Source organism: Xyrauchen texanus, chromosome 25, assembly GCF_025860055.1.
Source record: "Xyrauchen texanus isolate HMW12.3.18 chromosome 25, RBS_HiC_50CHRs, whole genome shotgun sequence".
In the NCBI taxonomy this organism is placed as follows: Eukaryota; Metazoa; Chordata; class Actinopteri; order Cypriniformes; family Catostomidae; genus Xyrauchen; species Xyrauchen texanus.
This window is the reverse complement of record NC_068300.1, coordinates 5307246-5328875: the sequence shown is the minus strand read 5'-3', so window position 1 is coordinate 5328875 and position 21630 is coordinate 5307246. Positions and strand designations below refer to the sequence as shown.

Sequence of the window (21630 nt, the reverse complement as noted above, 5' to 3'; positions counted from 1 at the left end):
ACTGGGTCAGAGCATCTCTGAAACGGCAAGGCTTGTGGTGTGCTCTCAGTCAGCATTGGTGAGTATCTACTGACAGTGGTCCTAGGAGATATAAACTGGCAACGGGGTGTTGAGCGGTTATTAGACTTGACACTATATAATTTTCTCACCGGTGTGGTGTTCATGTTCAAGCTGACAAACAACTGTTGAAAACCCATCTTTCAAAAAGTGATATTGCTAGTTGCAAAAATGAAGTTAAATTTCACAGTATCACTGCAAATGTCACGTCTGTGCTACTGGGTGCAAGACATTAATGGTGCAAAATTGAAATAATGTATAGACGCATAATGAAGAGTTTGCCACCCATGATAAATGAACCTAAATTAACGCATTCAAACCCAGATGTTCTTTACCGACTTGTTTGGAAAATGTTTGGTAGGATAAACTCTGAATTATTTAGTATGAAAAATATTTGACCTTATTTGTGAGGAGGCAAGGCTGTATGTAATAAGGATATTCCCACCACAGAGCAATTCAAGCTTGAAATACTGCCTGCTTTCAGCTGAGGGCTGAAACTACATCTTTAAAGGCAATGCACATTTTATACAGAGAACTAACCACACAACACATTATGAAAATACGTTCTTGCTTTCAAACAGCTCGATGGAGCACAAATCCGAATGCAGGAATATCAAAACAAGTTTTTCTTTTGATTGTATGTTCCCCGTCTGTCGCTCACTTCGACGAAAAAAGGCCAATGAGAATTAGGCAGACAGTATTTGCATACCCCGCCCCCCGGACATACAGGTACAAAGGTGGAGAAATACGTTGAGTTCATTCAGAAATTTTCTTCGGAGCCGATGGTCGTGTTGCAGTCAGCTGCGAGTTACACACCCGTTCCTGTTCCTCTGATGCTTTGCCTGTTGTTGGATCTACGGCGCACTTCAGTGGCTTTTCTCCTTCTCTGCACGGCAGTGCAGTTTGCCCCTGGGCGCTTCAACAGCGTAAAAACTTTTATTTAAAAGAGTGATTTTCTCTGAAAGAGCAATACACAGCTGGCATTGAACGTCCTTTTCAGGACGGGTCTTTGTAATGATGCCATTTCGCCCCGTGTAGTTCCTGGATGCGGTAGAGTGCTCTCCGCTTCAGGCGGCCACAGGCGATGTATCGTGTGTCTGGGTTGCGATCACACCGAGGCAGGGTTTGTGGATGGTTCATGTTCTCACTGCGAGAACATGACCAAGGCAACGTTGCGGTCGCGGCTCACTTTCAATAGAAAGCACGCCACTCCAGCCGTCCCACGCATTGCTGCTGCTCCCTATGGGATTGAGGACGCTGCGGCTGGCGATGGAGGCAATCTGGGGACGGCAGTGGGTGCAGCCCTGCCAGGTACGCCCCCTCGGACCACCCGCCCAACGGCACGCTCGTTCACTCCCGTCCGTGATCGAGGCAACAGCGGCTCGCCCTACAGCCAGCCTGCCTATCCTCTAGAGCTCGAGGTGGATGATCTCACCGTTGCATCGGAGAGCGCGGCGTCTGACGCTGAGGACTCCCCCGGTCCTGTTTTTCCCGGAAGTGCATGATGAGCTGACATCTGCATGGAGGGCACCCCTCTCGACATGTCACAAAGCCATTAGCTCATCCGCTCTCGCTACCCTTGAAGGCAGAGCGGCCCACGGGTACAAGGCGATTCCCCAGGTGGACAGGGCTGTTGCACACCACCTGTGTCCTGGAAACCCTACCACCTGGCAGGGTCATCCTGTACTCTCCTCCAAGGCATGTAGGACAACTGGACACGCTGCTTCCGCCCTGCATGCCATGGCCCTTCTGCAAGTCCACCAGGCCAAGCCACTGAAAGATCTGCACGTGGGTAGCCTTGATCCCGGCATGCTGCAGGAACTGCGGTCAGTGACCGACCTCGCCCTCAGAGCCACAAAGGTCACAGCGCAGTCACTCGGGCATCTGTGGCTGAACTTGGTCAAGATGTGTGAGACCGACAAAGTGCGCTTCCTCAACGCCCCTGTCTCCCAGTTCGGCCTCTTCGGCGACACCGTCGAGGACTTGACCCAGCAGTTCTCCGCGGTGAAGAAACAGACGGAGGCCATCTCGCATATCCTGCCCCGCCACAAACCTGCCGCCATGGGCCATGCCCCGTCTGCTCACTGAGGGTGTCCTCCTGCGGCAAAGAAATGCCCTGCTCTGCCGCAACCTGGGCCCAGCTCTCAGCCCACGCGAGGAGCACCCCGCAGAAAGTCGATGCCCCCCTTCTCACGTACCCCCTCGAGGACCCGCAAGGCTCCCAGGCGCTCCAGAGATGATCGACCAAGGGACAAAGACGTTAGTTCCAATGGATGGCCGGGAGGAGAATCTTTTGTTGAATTTATTTTTAGACGGGGCTGCGGTACCCACATTCTCAGTAAAAGAGCTATTTCCCTATGGGTCCGCAATTCAGCGGAGGAATTTGCCCACCCAATCCACTGCGGGAACTCATTTCTACCCTGTACTGGAATAGGTGCTCCACAGGTGGGGAATCCTGTGTGGACTCCTCTTGTGTGTTTTTCACGGTACGGTCCCCTTATGAGTGGACCCGCGTCTCCCTTAGGCAGTCCAGCTGCCCTCCAGTCACCGTGTTGTAGCAACTCCCCCCTCCTTGAGGCTGAATCTACCACCGCGCCATTTTTCCACATGTGACCTGAGTGGCCCATGTGATTGCCACTTTTACCTCCCCGGCCCTGGGCAGTTGTGGTCTCTGCAGGGTCTTTTCCCCCTGAAAGTATAGGAAACTGGGTAAGACCCCCTTCCCACGATGCGTGTAAGGGCCCCAGCCATTTTGCTCTATCCGAGAAACATAGAGAGAAAAGAGGCCCTGCTAGGCTCGGCCCGTTCCCTGTTTGGCAAGCGTCGCCTTGTTCCCCTGTTTAGGGCAACCAGAAGGATTCCGATGACTTTTATGGGGCATTGGGGAAGGGTACGTGTAGTCCGACACAACTGGTCGCCTTTGAACGTAAAATACCTGCCCGCTCTTGTGTCAGCAGTACACGTACATGGCTCAGTGCATGCCGTGATTTAAATTGGACCCCTAGTGTCGCTTCTTTGACACAACGTTGAAGTGAGCGACAGATGGGGAGCGTCTAAGTTACGTATGTAACCTCCGTTCCCTGATGGAGGGAACGAGATGTTGTGTCCTCCCGGCCACGTTGCTGAGCCGAGCCACTGTGGTGGCCGGACCATTTCCGGCTCTTCAGAAAACTCCTGAATGAACTCGATGTATTTCTCCGCCTTTGTACCCGTATGTCCGGGGGCCGGGTATGCAAATACTGTCTGCTTAATTCTCATTGGCCTATTTTCATAGATCAGAGGCATATTCAGGACTCAAGAGAGACTCCTAGTGTCGCTTCTCCGACACATCGTCTCGTTCCCTCCATCAGGGAACGGAGGTTACATACGTAACCTAGACGTTTGTTGCGACGCAACCATGGTGAGATACTCAAAGTATCCATCTGGCTCACATGTACATTGACGTCTCCTTAGAAACGTCCTTGGAATAAGTCTTGGACCGATTGACAATCAGTTGCAAAATGGTTTTCTGTGAACTGTGGGCAAATTATTGGCTTATGTTCAATAATATTGATAAATATCATTTATATTGTCTTTTCTATGCTTTACTCATCTCCCACCAAAATGTTAATTTGTCTGATATATTTTTTTATAAAATATAAATATATTGATTAATTTGATTAATTGGCATACTATCCAATTACATTTTAAGCGTTTGACAGCCCTAGTAAATATTGCACAGCAAAAATCACAAATTAATGTTTGACCTTGTTGTGTTCTGACATAAATTTCATTAGGGTTCAATTTGATTTCTTTGTTTTCCCCACATTTGTCTCTCCTGAATTGAGTTTTGTCAATTTACTGTGTTCATTGTAGAGCTGATGGAAGTGAAAGAGGAACATCAAGATCCGATTGAAGTGGAGGAGAAACATCATGATTTCACAACTGGAGAAAAATCTTTGATTGACTCAAAGACTAAGAAGAATTTCTCACCAAAAAATCTTCAAAAACGAGCAGCAACAAAATATTTAACCTGCTCTCAGTGTGGAAAGTGTTTAACATGTAATAAAGATCTTAATATACACATGAGAATTCATACTGGGGAGAAACCTTACACGTGCTCACACTGTGGAAAGAGTTTCACTCAGATAAAATACCTGACAATACACATGAGAATTCATAATGGAGAGAAGCCTTACAAGTGCTCACACTGTGGAAAGAGTTTTATTCAGTCACACGATCTGAAAGACCACAAGAGAATCCATACTGGAGAGAAACCTTACAAGTGCTTACACTGTGAAAAGAGATTTATTCAGTCACAACACCTAAAAACACATGAGAGAATTCATACTGGAGAGAAACCATACAAGTGCTCACACTGTGGAAAGAGTTTTATTCAGTCACAACACCTAAAAACACATGAGAGAATCCATACTGGAGAGAAACCATACAAGTGCTCACTCTGTGGAAAGAGTTTTACTAAGTCAGAAAATCTAAAAACACACGAGAGAATTCATACGGGAGAAAAACCTTTCAAGTGCTCACACTGTATAATGAGCTTCACTCAGTTACATTCCCTGAAAACACACAAGCGAATCCATACTGGAGAGAAACCGTACAATTGCTCACACTGTGGAAAGAGTTTCAATCATTTAAATTCCCTGAAAACACACGAGAGAATTCATACTGGAGAGAAACCATACAACTGCTCACACTGTGAAACAAGCTTCACTCAGTTACATTCCCTGAAAACACATGAGAGAATTCATACTGGAGAAAAACCTTACAACTGCTCAAGCTGTGGAAAGAGTTTCACTCAGTTAAGTTCCCTGAAAACACATGAGAGAATTCATACAGGATAGTCTTGTCTAATTATTGTGATGACTCTTCTCCACCAGAAGATGGCAGCTCCTCCAATCATTAGACTACATGCACATATTGGTGGTATGATGTAAAATTACAAGAACATTTTATGTATGTACTGTATTGTTGTTCTTGTGTTCCAGATGACCTGGTGCTGATGTCAGTAGAACCCGACTAAATGTGAAGATTTGCAAAAGCAATGTATTGACGTTTTTTTCCCCACATGAGACAACTTTTTTTGTTTTTTGGAGTACATACACTCACTGAGCACTTTATTTGGAACCCTGTAATAATACTGTGTATTAGTAACACTTTGTTCTTAAAACAGCCTCAATTCTTCATGGAATGGATTCTACAAGATGTTGGAAATAATCCTTTGAGATTTTGGTCCATGTTGACATGATTACATCATGCAATTTCTGCAGATTTGTCAACTGCACAGTCATGCTGTGAATCTCCCGTTCTACCACATCCTAAAGAGGCCCTATTGGATTCAGATCTGGTGATTTGAAAGGCCACTGAAGAACTGTGAACTCATCGTCATGTTCATGTTCATGAATCCTGTTTGAGATGACTTTTGATTTGTGACATGGTGCATTATCATGCTAGAAGTAGCCATTAGAAGATGGGTAAATTGTGGCCATGAAGGGATGCACATGTTCAGCAACAATACTCAAATAATCTGTGGCATTCAAGTGATGATTGACTGGTATTAATAGGTCCAAAGTGGGCTAATAAGACAATCCCCACACCATTACACCACCACCACCAGCCTGAACTGTTTGCACAAGGCAGGTTGGGTCCATGGACTCATACTGTTGGTGCCAAATTATGACCCTACCCTCAGTGTGCCTCATCAGAAATAGAGATTAGTCAAATCAGGCTACGTTCATCCAGTCTTCAACTGTCCAGTTTTGGAGAGCCTGCTCCCACTGCATCCTCAGCTTTCTGTTCTTGGCTGACAGATGCAGAACCTGACATAGTCTTCTGCTGTTGTAGCCCATCCGCCTCTAGGTTGGATGTGTTGTACTTTCTGAGATGCAGTAAAGTGCTCAGTGAGTATAGGGCTGCAATTAACGATTATTTTGATAATCGATTAATCTAACGATTATTAGAACTATTATTCGACTATTCACCAATTATTGCAAAGATTAATCAGCTTTTGGCCTGACTTAAAATGTTGTATTAAACATGCTTACTAACAATAAAGAGGCACTGACCGTACAGAGAAATGCCAGTTTCGGATTTTGTAGTTGTTTAAATGATCTGCTTCTGTATTATTTGAGCTTTAATAAAGCTATAACGTATTAAATAGAACTGCATTTGAGAATTAACGCCTGTGTGTTTCCTTTAAAGAGCTCTGGCTCTGCTTATTCCACAACGAGAGTGCTTCTGAATTTACTTATTTGTTTTTGTTTATAATTCCCTCATACTTTGGGATCTACATCACCTGAAGCTGTAGTATAGAGTGCATGGACTGTGATCTGTGTAATTCTTCTTCTCCTCAGTCAGGTGCGAGCTGCATTGCTGCTCTCGTACACCATCATTACAGTTAATGTGATACCATCCATCCATCCGTCTTCAACCGCTTATCCGAAGTCGGGTCGCGGGGGCCGCAATCTTCCCTATCCCGAGCCACATTAACCAGCTCTAACTGGGGGACCCAGAGGCGTTCCCAGGCCAGTGTGGAGATGTAATCTCTCCACCTAATCCTGGGTCTTCCCCGAGGCCTCCTCCCAGCTGGACGTGTCTGAAACACCTCCCTAGGGAGGCGGCCAGGGGGCATCCTTACCAGATGCCCAAACCACCTCAACTGACTCCTTTCGACGCCAAGGAGCAGCGGCTCTACTCCGAGCTCCTCACGGATGACTGAGTTCCTCACCCTATCTCTAAGGGAGAAGCCCGCCACCTTTCTGAGGAAGCCCATTTCGGCCGCTTCTACTCACGACCTAGTTCTTTCGGTCATGACCCAGCCTTCATGACCATAGGTGAGGGTAGGAACAAAAACTGACCGGTAGCTCGAGAGCTTTGCCTTCCGGCTCAGCTCTCTTTTCGTGACAACGGTGCAATAGAGCTCCATTGTCCCCTCACTTGTGAACAAGACCCCGAGGTACTTGAACTCCTTCACTTGGGGCAATACCTCCTTCCTTCAGTTTCCTGCTGAGAACCATGGCCTCAGATTTAGAGGTGCTAATCCTCATCCCAGCTGCTTCACACTCGACTGCCAAGCGATCCAGTGAGAGCTGAAGGTCATGGACCGATGAAGACAACATCATCTGCAAAAAGCAGTGATGAGATCCCCCCAGTACTTGTGGAGGATGTGTGATTCCTCGGTAACTGCCCACATCTTTGGAGATTCACTTTCCACCACACAAGGGCGGAAAGAGAGGCATGACCAGAAGGGTTACGGCTGTCATTTGAAAGAAGGGAGGGGTAAAGGGGTTTATGGGCAAGGAGGAGGCGAGAACCGGCTTGACAATATAAATAATAGTTTTAATGCTAAACTTAAAAGACAACATAAACACACATATGACGGACATGTCCGTAAATGATCTCTCTCTCCCACACGATCCTCTGAAGTCGACCTTTATCTCTAATATTGGACCGGGCCCCGCCCTCTGCCCTGCCACATTCCTCCCTCGTTCTCTCAGGCTGGGGAGCCCCCAGCATGACGTACACCCCCCCCTTTCCCTGGGGGAGGGCGTGCCCTAAGCCCCGTTTGCCAGCAGGTCATCCCCGTATACCTGGACGAGGGAGGGGACAAGAGGAGGGAAACAGAAATAATTAAACTGGGGGGGGTACTTCCTGTAACAGTGTAGAACCCCACAAAAAAACATTGTAAAATTTAAAAGGGGGGGAAAGGCCAGTGAGAGAGGGGGAGAGAGAGATGGGGAAAAAAAACCTACTCACCGGTTCTCCGATAAACCGTTGCATGGTCCCCGATCACTACTCCACCCTCTCAGGCGGACAACAGCCGCTTCTCCCCGGGCGGAGCGGAGTCAGACTCACGACCCCCGGCGGTCAGAACGCCCCTCCACGTTCTCGGCAACTCTATTGGGGACACTCCTCCCCTCCTGGCAGCGGCCCTACCACTCCAGGCGGTCGGGGAGACACATCCCTCCTCCCCTCGCGGACGGCGATCTTCCATCGACCCCTCCGCATTTCTGGGGGATGGCAGGGCTCTCCTCCGCCCCTGGCAGCGGCTCCATTGCTCCAGGCGGTCGGTCTACTCCCTCCTCCTTATCGGTCTTCGGCACCAGTGTAAAGGGATCAATGGAAAGGAGGCGAGAACCGGCTTGACAATATAAATAATAGTTTTAATGATAAACTTAAAAGACAACATAAACGCGCATATGACGGACATGTCCGTAAACGATCTCTCTCTCCCACACGATCCTCTGTAGTCGACCTTTATCCCTCACGGAGGCTTGATTAGCCTAATATGGCACCGGGTGTGTAGGATCACGACCCGGCCCCGCCCTCCGCCCTGCCACAGGCAGTTAGTTTACTGAAGAGATCATAGTAACCGGGGCAGAAATAATTTACAAAAATGTGGAGCCCAACAAAATAGCAAGTGGTTCAAGGGCCTAATAAGGGGGAAGTTGTTTATTCTATTGCACCTTTAGATAAGCTTACACGGGTTAAATGGATACATTGCACTATGTCGAAGCCTGATCCTGATGTTTTGCTTTTGTACTCTCTTCCATGTGCTGGCCTTGAGACTTTGCAATCTGAGAACACTAGAGGTGAAGAAGAAATGGAGGATGGACAGTGTTGGATTCTTGTCCCACTGTCAGAGGAAAACCCACTTGCTACATTGCCATCTCCAACTGTTTCCCCTTCTGGCCAGATTGACTCTGTAGTCAGTCCACTGCATTATGATGTCTTGCAAGAGGTCTCAGGTCAGGTGGGCGATAGTTTTTCTTCTGCTGGCACCAGGGATTGAAACGATTCCTGGAACTTCTTTCTCTAATCTGACTGAGGGATTGACAGTTGTTTTTAGAACCTGGTATTAGGTGTGTTTTCCCCCCCTTTTTTGTTGTATGTTTCAGTTTGTTTAACTTGGTTTACCCTGCATTAATTACTTCTTTAATCAAGGGGTGGGTTGTGACTTTTTTTAGTGCTTGGCATATGGCCTAGATTTTCTAAATTATGATTTTAACATTAAATCAAAGTCAGATGTTTTCATGCCATTCATTTGTTATTGATGGTCGTTAATAAAACATATTTTGTACTTGAAGGTCACGTCTCTGTTCTCTCATTACTGGCTGTTGAACTTGTGTTTCTGCAAGGGGTTACAACTAGTTCCCTGGGCAATAGTCCCCAGTGTCGGGAATTAAGTGTGACCATTTGCATTGCTCGGTTAAAATAAGTTAATTTATTCTTTTTTCACACCTCTGCTTCGGGACCCTAGAAGACCGTGGCATCCCAGTCCATGTCCGGTGTGGTGGGGATTAGTTGTGGTTGGGTGTGGTGTGGGGCCTGGGGCTTGTAACTTAATTCCCCTTGTAATTACCAGTTTGTAACCTAAATAATTGTCCTCGTAAACCACATAAACACACCCCCCCCCCCACACACACACACACACACAGATATATATGAAATTTTATCTTGTTCTTATATATATATATATATATATATATATATATACGAAATTTTTGTTTAGAATAAGACTAGGGAGAAGTATTACATTCATGTGGGTCCCAGCGCATGTGGGAATACAGGGAAATGAGAAGGCTGATAGATTGGCAAAAGAGGCAACAAAAAAGGGACATGTTGATGTCAAAACTAAGTTATCAAAATCAGAAGGGAAGAATCTAGTATGGAAAAAGATATTGGAAAAATGGCAACATCAGTGGGATCATGAAAATAAACGGAGACATCTGTACAGGGTTCAAAATAAAGTAGGTATGGTCAATTATGATATGTAGACTAAGGTCATGAAAGCTAAATAAAATTCTCTATATCATAGGAAAACATCCTACAGGTTTATGCGATGAATGTCAGAGGAGACAGTTAAACACATCTTTATGTCATGCAGGAGATATTTACAATATATCATATAAAAAATATAGTAGAATGTGGAAATAATGATCAAGGAAGGAAATATTTTATTAATTTCCTAAGGAGGACTGGACTGGAAAGACGAATCTAATTAACAAGGACTAAGTTAAAGAAAGACAGTAGGTGGCAGTAATGCAACAGTTTGGATCCCAACTGCCGTAATACACCAAAGAAGAAGAAGAACTCCTCCACACTCCAGTCCAGTAGTTGGCGGGAAATCACCATACGTTGTTTTGCTAACCTTCATTAAACAAAAGAAGAACTCACCGTTTGAACGCTTAGTTTGGTATGTTTTAGGTAATTTGTGAGATTTCTTGTTTTTGTGTGTATTTTTATGCATGTTTTCTCTCTTTCGAGTTTTAATGGTCGTAAACGACGCGTATCGTTGTATGTGGTGGTTTTGTGACGGACTCTAATGTAATTTATTCAGTTTCAGGAGAAACAAGCATAAATCTGAGAATATTATGTGTAATTTCTGATATATGAGCTCTTTAATTAAAGCTGCTGTTTATAAATGAGTCCAACGAAGGTGATTATATGTTGAATAAAGCCAGATCTTTTCATCTGGAAAGCATCACAGTCTAATTAACATCTAAACATCTTAAAAGTATCAGATTTACAAACATTTTAAATCATAAACATCTCAAAGACATCTGCTGAATGTCTTAATGACATCCGACATTAGACGTCTTAAAGAGACATTTCAGATGAGTTAAAAACGTTAAAGATGTTAAAACACATTAAATAGACATCTCGGTGATGAATGTGTGATATCAGGGATAATATTCCTTCTGTCAGGAAAATTAAACTAAACACAAAGCACACAATTATATTTATATCATCTCACATATAGTTATTTCAACAAAGATCTTGTGCATAATCCTATAATCATCTTTTTTGAGTCTGATGAATGTCAGTTTATTATAATGATGATGTTTTTGTGTTCAGATGTTCATCATGAGAGCGCAGGTGGATGTGATCTGCTGTAAATCAGTAGGAACTGATCTGTCCATGCTGGATATTGATGATTTCATCACAGAAATCTCTCAGCTGAAGAAAGAGGTGATGTCACTGAAGACAAAACTGATGGAGAGAGACGACAGGTTACAGGTTAAACATTCATTTCATCCTTAAAGTTGAGATTGTAAGCTTTCAAATGATGTGATATGATGAACAGTACAGATGTGATTGTGTTGTGTTTGTCAGGAGCTGGAAAATGTTTCCTGTCAATCTTCAGTGTGTGTGACTGATGGGACCTCCACAGAATGTCAGGATTCAGTGTGGAGCGGCAGAGATCAGTCCACACCACAGCGACTGCTGGACAAACTCTCTGAACAGAGATCCAGAGACACACAGGACTCACAGCTCACTTTACTCTGTTCTACTGACGGTAATCAGAGTGATCAAACCTCCACAGAGTCTCTGACTTCTGTCTGTAACGCTGGAAAACAGCAGATGCTGCAGATACCAGTGAAGATGAAGACGTGTTCAGTGAAGCTGCTGGACTGCAGGAACCTGAAGAAAATGAAAGAAACCACAGTAGAGGAACAACACGGTGATGATGATCAAACCTCCACAGGGTCTCTAGCTTCTGGCTGTAATGCTGGAGAACATCAGATGATGGAGACACCAGTTAAGATGGAAGTGAAGCTGGAGGAGATAAATGAAGAAAACACAGCAGATGAAGATCAGAGGGATGATGATTTTATTTATTCAGGTATGTTTCTTCCTGTAATGTTTTAACTGTTTATGACAATCGACCGTCATATCAGAATCTGTCACAAGAAAGATGTTTAAACAAATGAAAACAAGACCCCTTTTAAATTGTTTGTTTAGGTCTATATTTTACCCTATTATAGTGCTATACACTGATGAGCCCAAATATTATGACTACATTGATCATCTCCTAACAAGGCCACATGTCAAGGTCTGGGTAGATTATGGTAAGCAAACAATCAATCAGTTTTCATAGTCAACGTGTTGAATGCAGGAGAAATGTGAAGGCGATTTTGTCAAGGCCCAAATTGTTATGGCCAGACAACTGGGTCAGAGCATCTCTGAAACGGCAAGGCTTGTGGTGTGCTCTCAGTCAGCATTGGTGAGTATCTACTGACAGTGGTCCTAGGAGATATAAACTGGCAACGGGGTGTTGAGCGGTTATTAGACTTGACACTATATAATTTTCTCACCGGTGTGGTGTTCATGTTCAAGCCGACTAACAACTGTTGAAAAGCCATCTTTCAAAAATTTGAACAACACAATTTTAATTGCACTTTTTTTTCCAGTTTCATTTGAATTTTTAGTTAAAATAAATAGAAAAGTTCAACGTTTGAAATCAAGCTGCCTTGCATTATTGTGTAGGTTATTGCTTAACGAAAATACCCCATAGTACTACCAATAGCATTACCACTGGTTAGAAGCTAATTGGTACTGAGTAGGCTACTTCACAGTAGTTTACATCACTTCTTATTCAAAGGGTGCATTCAGAAGTGATCATCCCTTATTCACTTCGAAGACTTTACCATTCACTGTGAGAGGTTTGGAGGGCTAAAAGTTGTGGGGCTCAAAAATAAGCGTCAACAGTAATCCAGTTTGAGGCGATCTTACAGTATGATTCGCTTGATTGTTCTTTCTTCAATGTGCCCTTCGGAAGGTAATTTATCCCATTTGTAATGCAGGGAAATTCTCCTAAAATGCTCCACTGGTGCCATTCTAAATGCATATTATAAGTGAACCGAACTAGCATCTACAGCTGAGATGTTGTTTGTGAGTAGCGCACACGTATGAAAATAACTAAGCTCTGAGGACTGAAATTATCCGTGACCATTGATTCCACCAGCCTGCGTGTGCTATGAATGCGTGTCAACATAGCAGTGCCATTCACTAGCGCATGCGTACAATATGCTAAACACAGGCTTTTGCGATTCACAAAGTGAATCAAGTGGCTTAGAATAAAATGCACAAGTCATATAAACTACTATAATGGTGCTTTTATTGTTCTTTTATGTCAGTGTTGGAGTTTGATAGTAACAAATATGACTAACACACAGTATCGGATTTGGATTGGGCTCGTCAGACCAATTGTCGATCTGTCTGTATTGGAGATGATACCGATCCAGGCACTCTGACTAGGGATCGTTGTATCCCTAGTCAGAGTGCCCATGATGTCCCCTGTCCACAGTCGAAACCGCCTACAAATGTGCACTTGAGCAATGGAACTGATCGTTCGAGCAGGAGAAGAAGGTCGCCTGGTCCGATGAGTCCCGTTTTGTTTTACATCAAGTGGACCCCCCATTTATGTGAAAATGGTAATGAATAAAAGTGTAATATGACATGTTCTTAAGAGTGCCAGCCCATTCTGTGGCTAGTATTATTTAATGGATTGTGCATTTCAATTCACATACATACAAAGAGTTTAATAAAAACTGGCAATTAGTGCTTAAACTACATCTTTAAAGGCAATGCACATTTTATACAGAGAATAAACCACACAACACATTATGAAAATAAGTTCTTGCATTCAAACAGCTCGATGGAGCACAAATCCGAATGCAGGAATAACAAAACTTGTTTTTACAAGTTTTATACTAAGTTTTTCTTTTAACTGTATGTTTATGTTGTGATGCTTTTGAGATGCTCAAAGTATCCATTTGACTCACATGTACATTGACGTCTCCTTAGAAAAGTCCTTGGAATAAGTCTTGGACCGATTGACAGTTTCAGTTGCAAAATGGTTTTCTGTGATCTGTGGGCAAATTATTGGCTTATGTTCAATAATATGTATAAATATAATTTATATTGTCTTTTCTTTACTCATCTTCCACAAAAATTTTATTTGTCTGATAAATATATATTTTTATAATATATAAATATATTGATTAATTTGATTAATTGGCATACTTTCCAATTACATTTTAAGCGTTTGGCAGCCCTAGTAAATATTGCACAGCAAAAATCACAAATTAATGTTTGACCTTGTTGTGTTCTGACATAAATTACATTAGGGTTCAATTTGATTTCTTTTTTTCCCCCACATTTGTCTCTCTTGAATTGAGTTTTTTCAATTTACTGTGTTCATTGTAGAGCTGATGGAAGTGAAAGAGGAACATCAAGATCCGATTGAAGTGGAGAAGAAACATCATGATTTCACAACTGGAGAAAAATCTTTGATTGACTCAAAGACTAAGAAGAATTTCTCACCAAAAAATCCTCAAAAACAAGCAGCAAAGAAATATTTAACCTGCTCTCAGTGTGGAAAGAGTTTATGTAATAAAGATCTTAATATACACATGAGAATTCACACCGGAGAGAGACCTTACAAGTGCTCACACTGTGGAAAGGGTTTTATTCAGTCACAACACCTAAAAACACATGAGAGAATCCATACTGGAGAGAAACCATACAAGTGCTCACACTGTGGAAAGGGTTTTATGCAGTCATAACACCTAAAAACACATGAGAGAATCCATACTGGAGAGAAACCTTACAATTGCTCACTCTGTGGAAAGAGTTTTACTAAGTCAGAAAATCTAAAAACACGCGAGAGAATTCATACTGGAGAAAAACCTTTCAAGTGCTCACACTGTGGAAAGAGTTTCACTCAGTTACATTCCCTGAAAACACATGAGAGAATTCATACTGGAGAAAAACCTTTCAACTGCTCACGCTGTGGAAAGAGTTTCACTCAGTTAAGTTCCCTGAAAACACATGAGAGAATTCATACAGGATAGTCTTGTCTAATTATTGTGATGACTCTACTCCACCAGAAGATGGCAGCGCCTCCAATCATTAGAGTACATGCACATGTTGGTGGTATGATGTAAAATTACAAGAACATTTTATGTATGTACTGTATTGTTGTTCTTGTGTTCCAGATGACCTGGTGCTGATGTCAGCAGAACCCGACTAAATGTGAAGATTAGCAAAAGCAATGTATTGAAGTTTTTTTTCCCACATGAGACAACTTTTTTGTTTTTTGGAGTACATACACTCACTGAGCACTTTATTAGGAACCCTGTAATAATACTGTGTAGGGCCTTACTTTGCTCTGAAACGGCCTCAATTCTTCATGGAATGGATTCTACAAGATGTTGGAAATATTCCTTTGAGATTTTGGTCCACGTTGACATGATTACATCATGCAATTTCTGCAGATTTGTCAACTGCACAGTCATGCTGTGAATCTCCCGTTCTACCACATCCTAAAGAGGCCTTATTGAATTCAGATCTGGTGATTTGAAAGGCCACTGAAGAACTGTAAACTCATCGTCATGTTCATGAATCCAGTTTGAGATGACTTTTGATTTGTGACATGGTGCATTATCATGCTAGAAGTAGCCATTAGAAGATGGGTAAATTGTGGCCATGAAGGGATGCACATGTTCAGCAACAATACTCAAATAATCCGTGGCATTCAAGTGATGATTGATTGGTAGTAATAGGTCCAAAGTGGGCTAAGAAGACAATCCCCACACCATTACACCACCACCAGCAGCCTGAACTGTTTGCACAAGGCAGGTTGGGTCCATGGACTCATACTGTTGGTGCCAAATTCTGACCCTACCCTCGGTGTGCCTCATCAGAAATAGAGATTAGTCAAATCAGGCTACGTTCATCCAGTCTTCAACTGTCCAGTTTTGGAGAGCCTGCTCCCACTGCATCCTCAGCTTTCTGTTCTTGGCTGACAGAAGCAGAACCTGACATAGTCTTCTGGTGTTGTAGCCCATCCGCCTCTAGGTTGGATGTGTTGTACTTTCTGAGATGCAATAAAGTGCTCAGTGAGTATAGGGCTGCAACTAACGATTATTCGACTATTCACCAATTATTGCAAAGATTAATCATTAGCTCTTAACCGATTATTCAGCTTGTGGCCTGACTTAAAATGTTGTATTAAACATGCTTACTAACAATAAAGAGGCACTGACCGCACAGAGAAATGTTGGATTTTGTAGTTATTTTGTAGTTATTTAAATGATCTGCTTCTGTATTATTTGATCACCATTTGAGCATCTGCATCCCTTTTCTTGGGGTGGAGTTGGACTTAGTCGCTCACCTCACGAGCGGCGTTCTCAGTCAGTGCTGAATTGCCAGAAGTTATTCAGGGGAAGAACAGCGGTCCCACTGAAACAATGTCAGAGGCTCCTGGGGCATGTGGCGTCCTCAGCGGTGGTTATGGCACTGGGTTTGATGCATATGATACCGCTTCAACACTAGCTTCAGACTCGAGTCCCGATATGGGCATGGCGCCACGGTACGCATCGTGTGGCTATCACGCAGATCTGTTGTCGCACGTTCAGCCCTTGGACGGACCTTGCATTTCTACAGGCAGGAGTTCCTCTAGAACAAGTTTCCAGGCTTGTCGTTGTCACAACGGACACGTCCAAGTCAGGCTGGGGCACCGATTGCAATGGGCACGCAGCCTTGGGCTCCTGGACAGGACCTCGACTGCGTTGTCATATAATCTGCCTCGAGTTGTTGGCGGTATTGCTGGCTCTGAGTAGGTTTCGGCCTTTGATCCAGGGCAAGCACGTGTTAGTCCGGATGGATAACATGGCGACAGTAGCATATACAAATCGCCATGGCGGTTTATGCTCACGTCGTATGTTGCAATTCGCCCGCCATCTCCTCCTTCGGAGTCAATAGTGACTGAATTTGTTGTGGGCCACTCACATCCCAGGCAATCTAAACTGAGCAGCATTTGCGCTGTTGTGACAGGTGACACTGGAGTCGAGACTCCACCCCCAGGTGATTCAGGATACCTGGTGGTAAGTAACCCGCTGCTAACTATTTTTAAATATCTTCTTTCAATAAAAAAAATATTGGTTACAATAATCATGTCCTCTTGGGGTTTTTTTCTGGCAGTTGTAAAGGGAGCACTCCTCCCTTTACTTTGTTGCATCCAAGCCCTAGGGGATGTAACAAATGGGGCCTCGTCCTATGGTTTAATTTGTTTTTGACTTTTGTTTGTTTCACCCTTCGATTCTTAAGTATTCTTTACTGGTGAATATTTCTGGATTTTGTTCTCTGATTAGCAGTTTTTACTTGTGTAGGGTGAAAGTGTATTTTAATTATGAAATATAGCATTGATTTCTAATAATCTGATGATCACATTCACTTCAGGTTTTAATAATTCAAAATTAATTCTGATAGCAAGAATGTATGACTGTTCTGAAAGCATCAATTGAGCAGGCAAATATAGAAATTGTTAGGTGCTGGAGTCTTCAAAGTCAGAGTAACTTGTGTAGTGTTGTTGAATGTTGAGGCTGCTGCGTCTGAGTCAAACACATTGGCTGCAGCGGAGGCTTCAGTCGGGGTGTCACCTGGAGTCACGAGGGTTGCTCCTCATCCACTTGTGGGTCTGAATACAGAGGACCTTATACTCGCAGTCTGACCTAAAGAGCTTGTGTTGGAATTTCAATGCCAAGAATACTCTACACTAGTGTTGTCAAAAGTACCGACTTCGGTACCAAGTCGGTACTGAAATGTTAAAAATGTGACGCTTTGAGCGCTGTTGAGCGGAATCGTAAACACCTCTGATTGGCCATTGTGTTCTCGCGCTCATCGGATATGTCTGTGATTGGCTACAATGATCAACACACGGGAGCGTTTGAGAGTACACGGAAGTGTTTGAAAGTTTTTTTAAAAACGGGAGTGGGAGCTTTTGAAAGCACAAGCAGCCGTCTATCAGCGGACCGGTCCTGCTTTCAAATGCTCCCGTGTGTATCTGTGCAAGCGCTGTGTGAAGAGCGCCATTGATGTATATTTATACGTTTTGAAGCGCTGATCATTGTAGCCAATCACAGACATATCCGATGAGCGCGAGAACACAATGGCCAATCAGAAGTGTTTACGATTCCGCTCAACAGCGCTCAAAGCGTCACATTTTTAACATTTCAGTACCGACTTGGTACCGAAGTCGGTACTTTTGACAACACTACTCTACACAGCTTTTGCAATTCATGCAGCATGAGCTAAAATACAAACACTATAAAACTGTGTCCTAAATTTCATTCGTCAGACTTAAAGGCCAGTTGTAACACTCTGTTCGGGCGATGGAGGAGTCAGGAGTCAATGACCCCCACCTCCTTCACTGGACACCGTTCCTGGCTGTGTCCAGTTTCCCCGCAGCTCCAGCAGACCAGCCTGGGTCTTCCTTCCGCACTCGTGGGTGCGGGCTCGCCAACCTGGGGGGGATAGCGGAGAGAGACAGGGGGGTTTGAAGGGGCAGACAAGGGAAAGGGTCCTCTGGACCAGGGTCGGGGTCTGGGCGAGCCTCCCCACCTCCGAGAAGCCGGAATTGGGCTGGAATGAGGGGAACAGGGGGAAGGGGAGGGAACACAAGACACAGGGGGTGGCGAGAGAGAAGATACTGCCTCGCCGCCTCCTGGGAACGCTGCCGTGTAGTCCTCTGCCAGCTGGATGGCTCCATCCAATGACGCCAGGTGGTGGCACTGGACCACTCAGACATGCCTTGGGGAAGTTGGGAGATGAACTGCTCCAGTACCACCATGTTGACCACTTCCCACCAACAGCCATTTACGGCATGCGTCACAGAGCTGCTGCGCAAAATCGAACGGGCGGCTGTCCTTCCCGAAGCTCAAGGAGTGGTATAGCTGCTGAGTCTGCTCCGGGGTCCGACCAACCTGTTGCTGGATGGCCTTTTTGAGATGACTATAATCCTAGGAGGCTGGCGGCGGGGAGTTGTGCCGCCAGCTGCACCTCCCCGGAAAGAAGGGGCAATAGGCGGGCCGCCAACTGATCGGGAGGCCACCTCCATACCTCCGCAGTTTTCTCAAACAGTTCGAGGAAAGCCCCTGGATTGTTGCTTGGCCCCATTTTCGTGAGGGCCAGCAGTGGGCCGGGCTCCAAGGAGGTTGCCGCGCCAGCCCCCTCCCTGGCGATCAGGCTCTGCAGCGCCTGCCGGTCCTCCGCTTGTGCCTGGAGCAGGGCTTGGAAGCGTTGTTCTTGCTCGTTGGCAATCCTCCAAGAGGGCATGGTGTTGTGTCTGCTGGATGTTGGTGAGGGCGTTGAGGACTACGTTGAGTGGTGAAGACTCCATAGCAGAGTTCTCCTCCAAACCCGTGTTCTCAGCAACACTGTAACAAGATACAGGTGTTAGGGTTAATAACTTACCGCTCTCTCTCTCCAGCAGACCGACACATGACCACGTCCCCACGCCACACCAGTTTAAAGAGATGAGATTTCAGACATGACTTAAAAGTCTTCAATGATCACATTGCGTAGTGTCGCAAACTGTTTATCCAGAAAAGGGAAGCATACGGCAAAAAACATGTCATAATAAAAGCACGATTCAAAATAAAATCTAGATGCCTGAAATTGAATACAAATATAGTACAACTTCATAGTAAAATGTGATATTCTATATAATAATAATAATAATTAATCAAAGTATCACAAGCAAGACATCTGTTGAATAAAAATTTGGCAAAAAAAAAAAAGTTTTATGTTGACTTGTTAAACTTTTTAAGAATTTATTGATTAGACACCATTTTGATGATGAAATTAAATTAAACTTTAAAAAAATGTTCTGGAAAGTTCTGGAAAATAATAATAATTATTAAATTATAATTATTTAAATAATTAAAAATAACTAAACTGGTGTGTTCAATAGCACATTATCATATTAGCATGTTTTTGCAGAGAACCGTGAAATTTAACTGGTATTAGTGACAACACTAATGCTTACATGGAAAACGATTGAAAACAGCACAAGCAGACTCAATAAAATGTTCAGTTGAATAGCCCCTTGATCATGTGACATAGCACTAACTGAAGTTTCTCAGTGGTTACTCTCAAAAGACGCCTTTCTTTTTAAGTTGATTTTAGGTGAATTTCCACTGTATTCAGTGTTGTTTGTTCTATGTGTTCATAAATATCCATCTACTGTTTTACTGTGTGAGAAACCACTCCAAATGATTAAGTGAGAAAGCGCTCTGAACAAATTGTACTGAATCACAACGTTTGGCCTCTTGGGCCAATTTGACTTTGGTAAAAAAATTGGTCACCGCTAGTTCTTTTACACAGCCAACAGAAATACGGGACACACTTCTTGATTGATGAAATATTCAGGAGTAAATATTTCTAAGGCCAGTTGGAGCACTCAAGGTGCCACTGCTCCTGTTACACTTCTACCGCTTGTGATTTTGATATCAGTAAGCAAATTCAGTTAGTCCCACTGTTTAGAGAGACTGAGGATAATGCTTACTTTAACGGGTTTGAATGCATTGCTACTGCTTTACAATGGCCTAAAGAGATTTGGCCACTTTTACTCCAGTGTAAACTCATTGAAATAGCTCTGGAGGTTTGTGCTCCATTGCCCTTTGAAGATTGCCTCATTTATGATGTTTTTAAAGCTTCTGCTCTTAAAGCTTATGAATTAGTGCTGGAAGCTTCCCTCCAAAATTCCAAAATCATGTAAAAACAGCCAAACAGACCTTCACTGAGTTTGCCCCTGAAAAGGAAACTTTTTGATAAATGGTGCCAGTCCAGTAAGGAGAATACTTTTGTGAACATTTGAGAACTCTTGTTGCTTGACAATTTCAAGAATTACATGTAATTGCTGGACAAAATTTGGACACACTCACACGGGCCTCTGTCTGTGCTGATTAATTTGTTTTGATGCATACATTTTTTCATTTTGTCCACCCGTGAAGAAATTCCACAATTTAGCTTGGATAAAAGCTCAAAAGAGTCCAATCTTTCGAGTCAAAGTGAAATGCTGAAATGTTTTTATTGTTATCAGATTGGTCATCTCATTGCTGTCTGCCCAGCACTGAAAAATAAAAATTTGTCTCCCAAGAAGCAGTCGCTGAAGAGTGTAGGTTTTGTTCATGTATTTAGTTCGCAGTCTTATTCAGAGAGGCATGAGTCTTGTGTGGATTCTGTGCGTGAACAGCTCACTTCAAAATCAAAGTTGATTTGGTTTATGATTTGTTTGTTTCTGATAACATGGTTTCCCTCACCAGCCAAGCAGAAAAAGTGTCAGTTTGATTTCTGCTCGCTGAATCACAGAATTCTGTACATTTGTTTCCTGAGTTTGTTCTGTGTGTTCTTCTTGTGAGGTTACATGGTCATCAGGATCAGCCTGAACGCAGGTACTCCAAGTCACTGTCCACCACTGCTGGTGATGAAATTGACCTGGTGCTGCCCATCGACAGATTGACACTTGTCAATTAGCAGAAACAGGATGCCTCTCTCACTCATTTTCAAACTTCTGCTGTTGAGATAGATGTCACCCTGAAACCAAATACCTGCTCCGTATTTTACATCTTTGAAAATATCTACTTCCAATAAAATCCAATATTGGATCTATTATCAATTGTTGTCTTAGGTTTCCGGTCTGATGGTTGTGCGGGGAACACACCTCCCATTACTTTTTTGTCCTCTAGGGGATGTAACAACATACCAAAGAGAGATTGAAGCAAATCAGGACAAATCTAGAACAGGATTCATTGCTTTCACACTGAAATTTCATGAGATGCAACTGGCTGTCAAAAACATTGAGCTACACATAACAACATAATCTAAACATATACACATGAAGTACAAAGAAGTTACACAAGTATTTTCTCAGGCACTTATTGAGTCTTAATATATGCACTACTTAATTTCAGTAGTACACCCAAATGACAACAGTCATTTCATACC

General features: G+C 43.5%; 1 protein-coding gene across 8 annotated transcripts in view; it reads left to right on the top strand.

Annotated features, from left to right (window-relative positions):
- Nucleotides 1-9082, top strand: part of LOC127618560 (zinc finger protein 501-like) — a 346529-nt gene extending 337447 nt beyond the window's left edge. For 6 of the 8 annotated variants that reach the window (XM_052091081.1, XM_052091084.1, XM_052091083.1 and 3 more), the window contains one exon: nt 3913-9082. In XM_052091081.1, the coding sequence (XP_051947041.1) occupies nt 3913-4898 (986 nt within the window). In that variant the 3' untranslated portion in view covers nt 4899-9082. The remainder of the gene's footprint in view (nt 1-3912) is intronic. The other 2 variants (XR_007967458.1, XM_052091079.1) reach the window with 2 other exon arrangements.
- The last annotated feature ends 12548 nt before the right edge of the window (nt 9083-21630 follow it).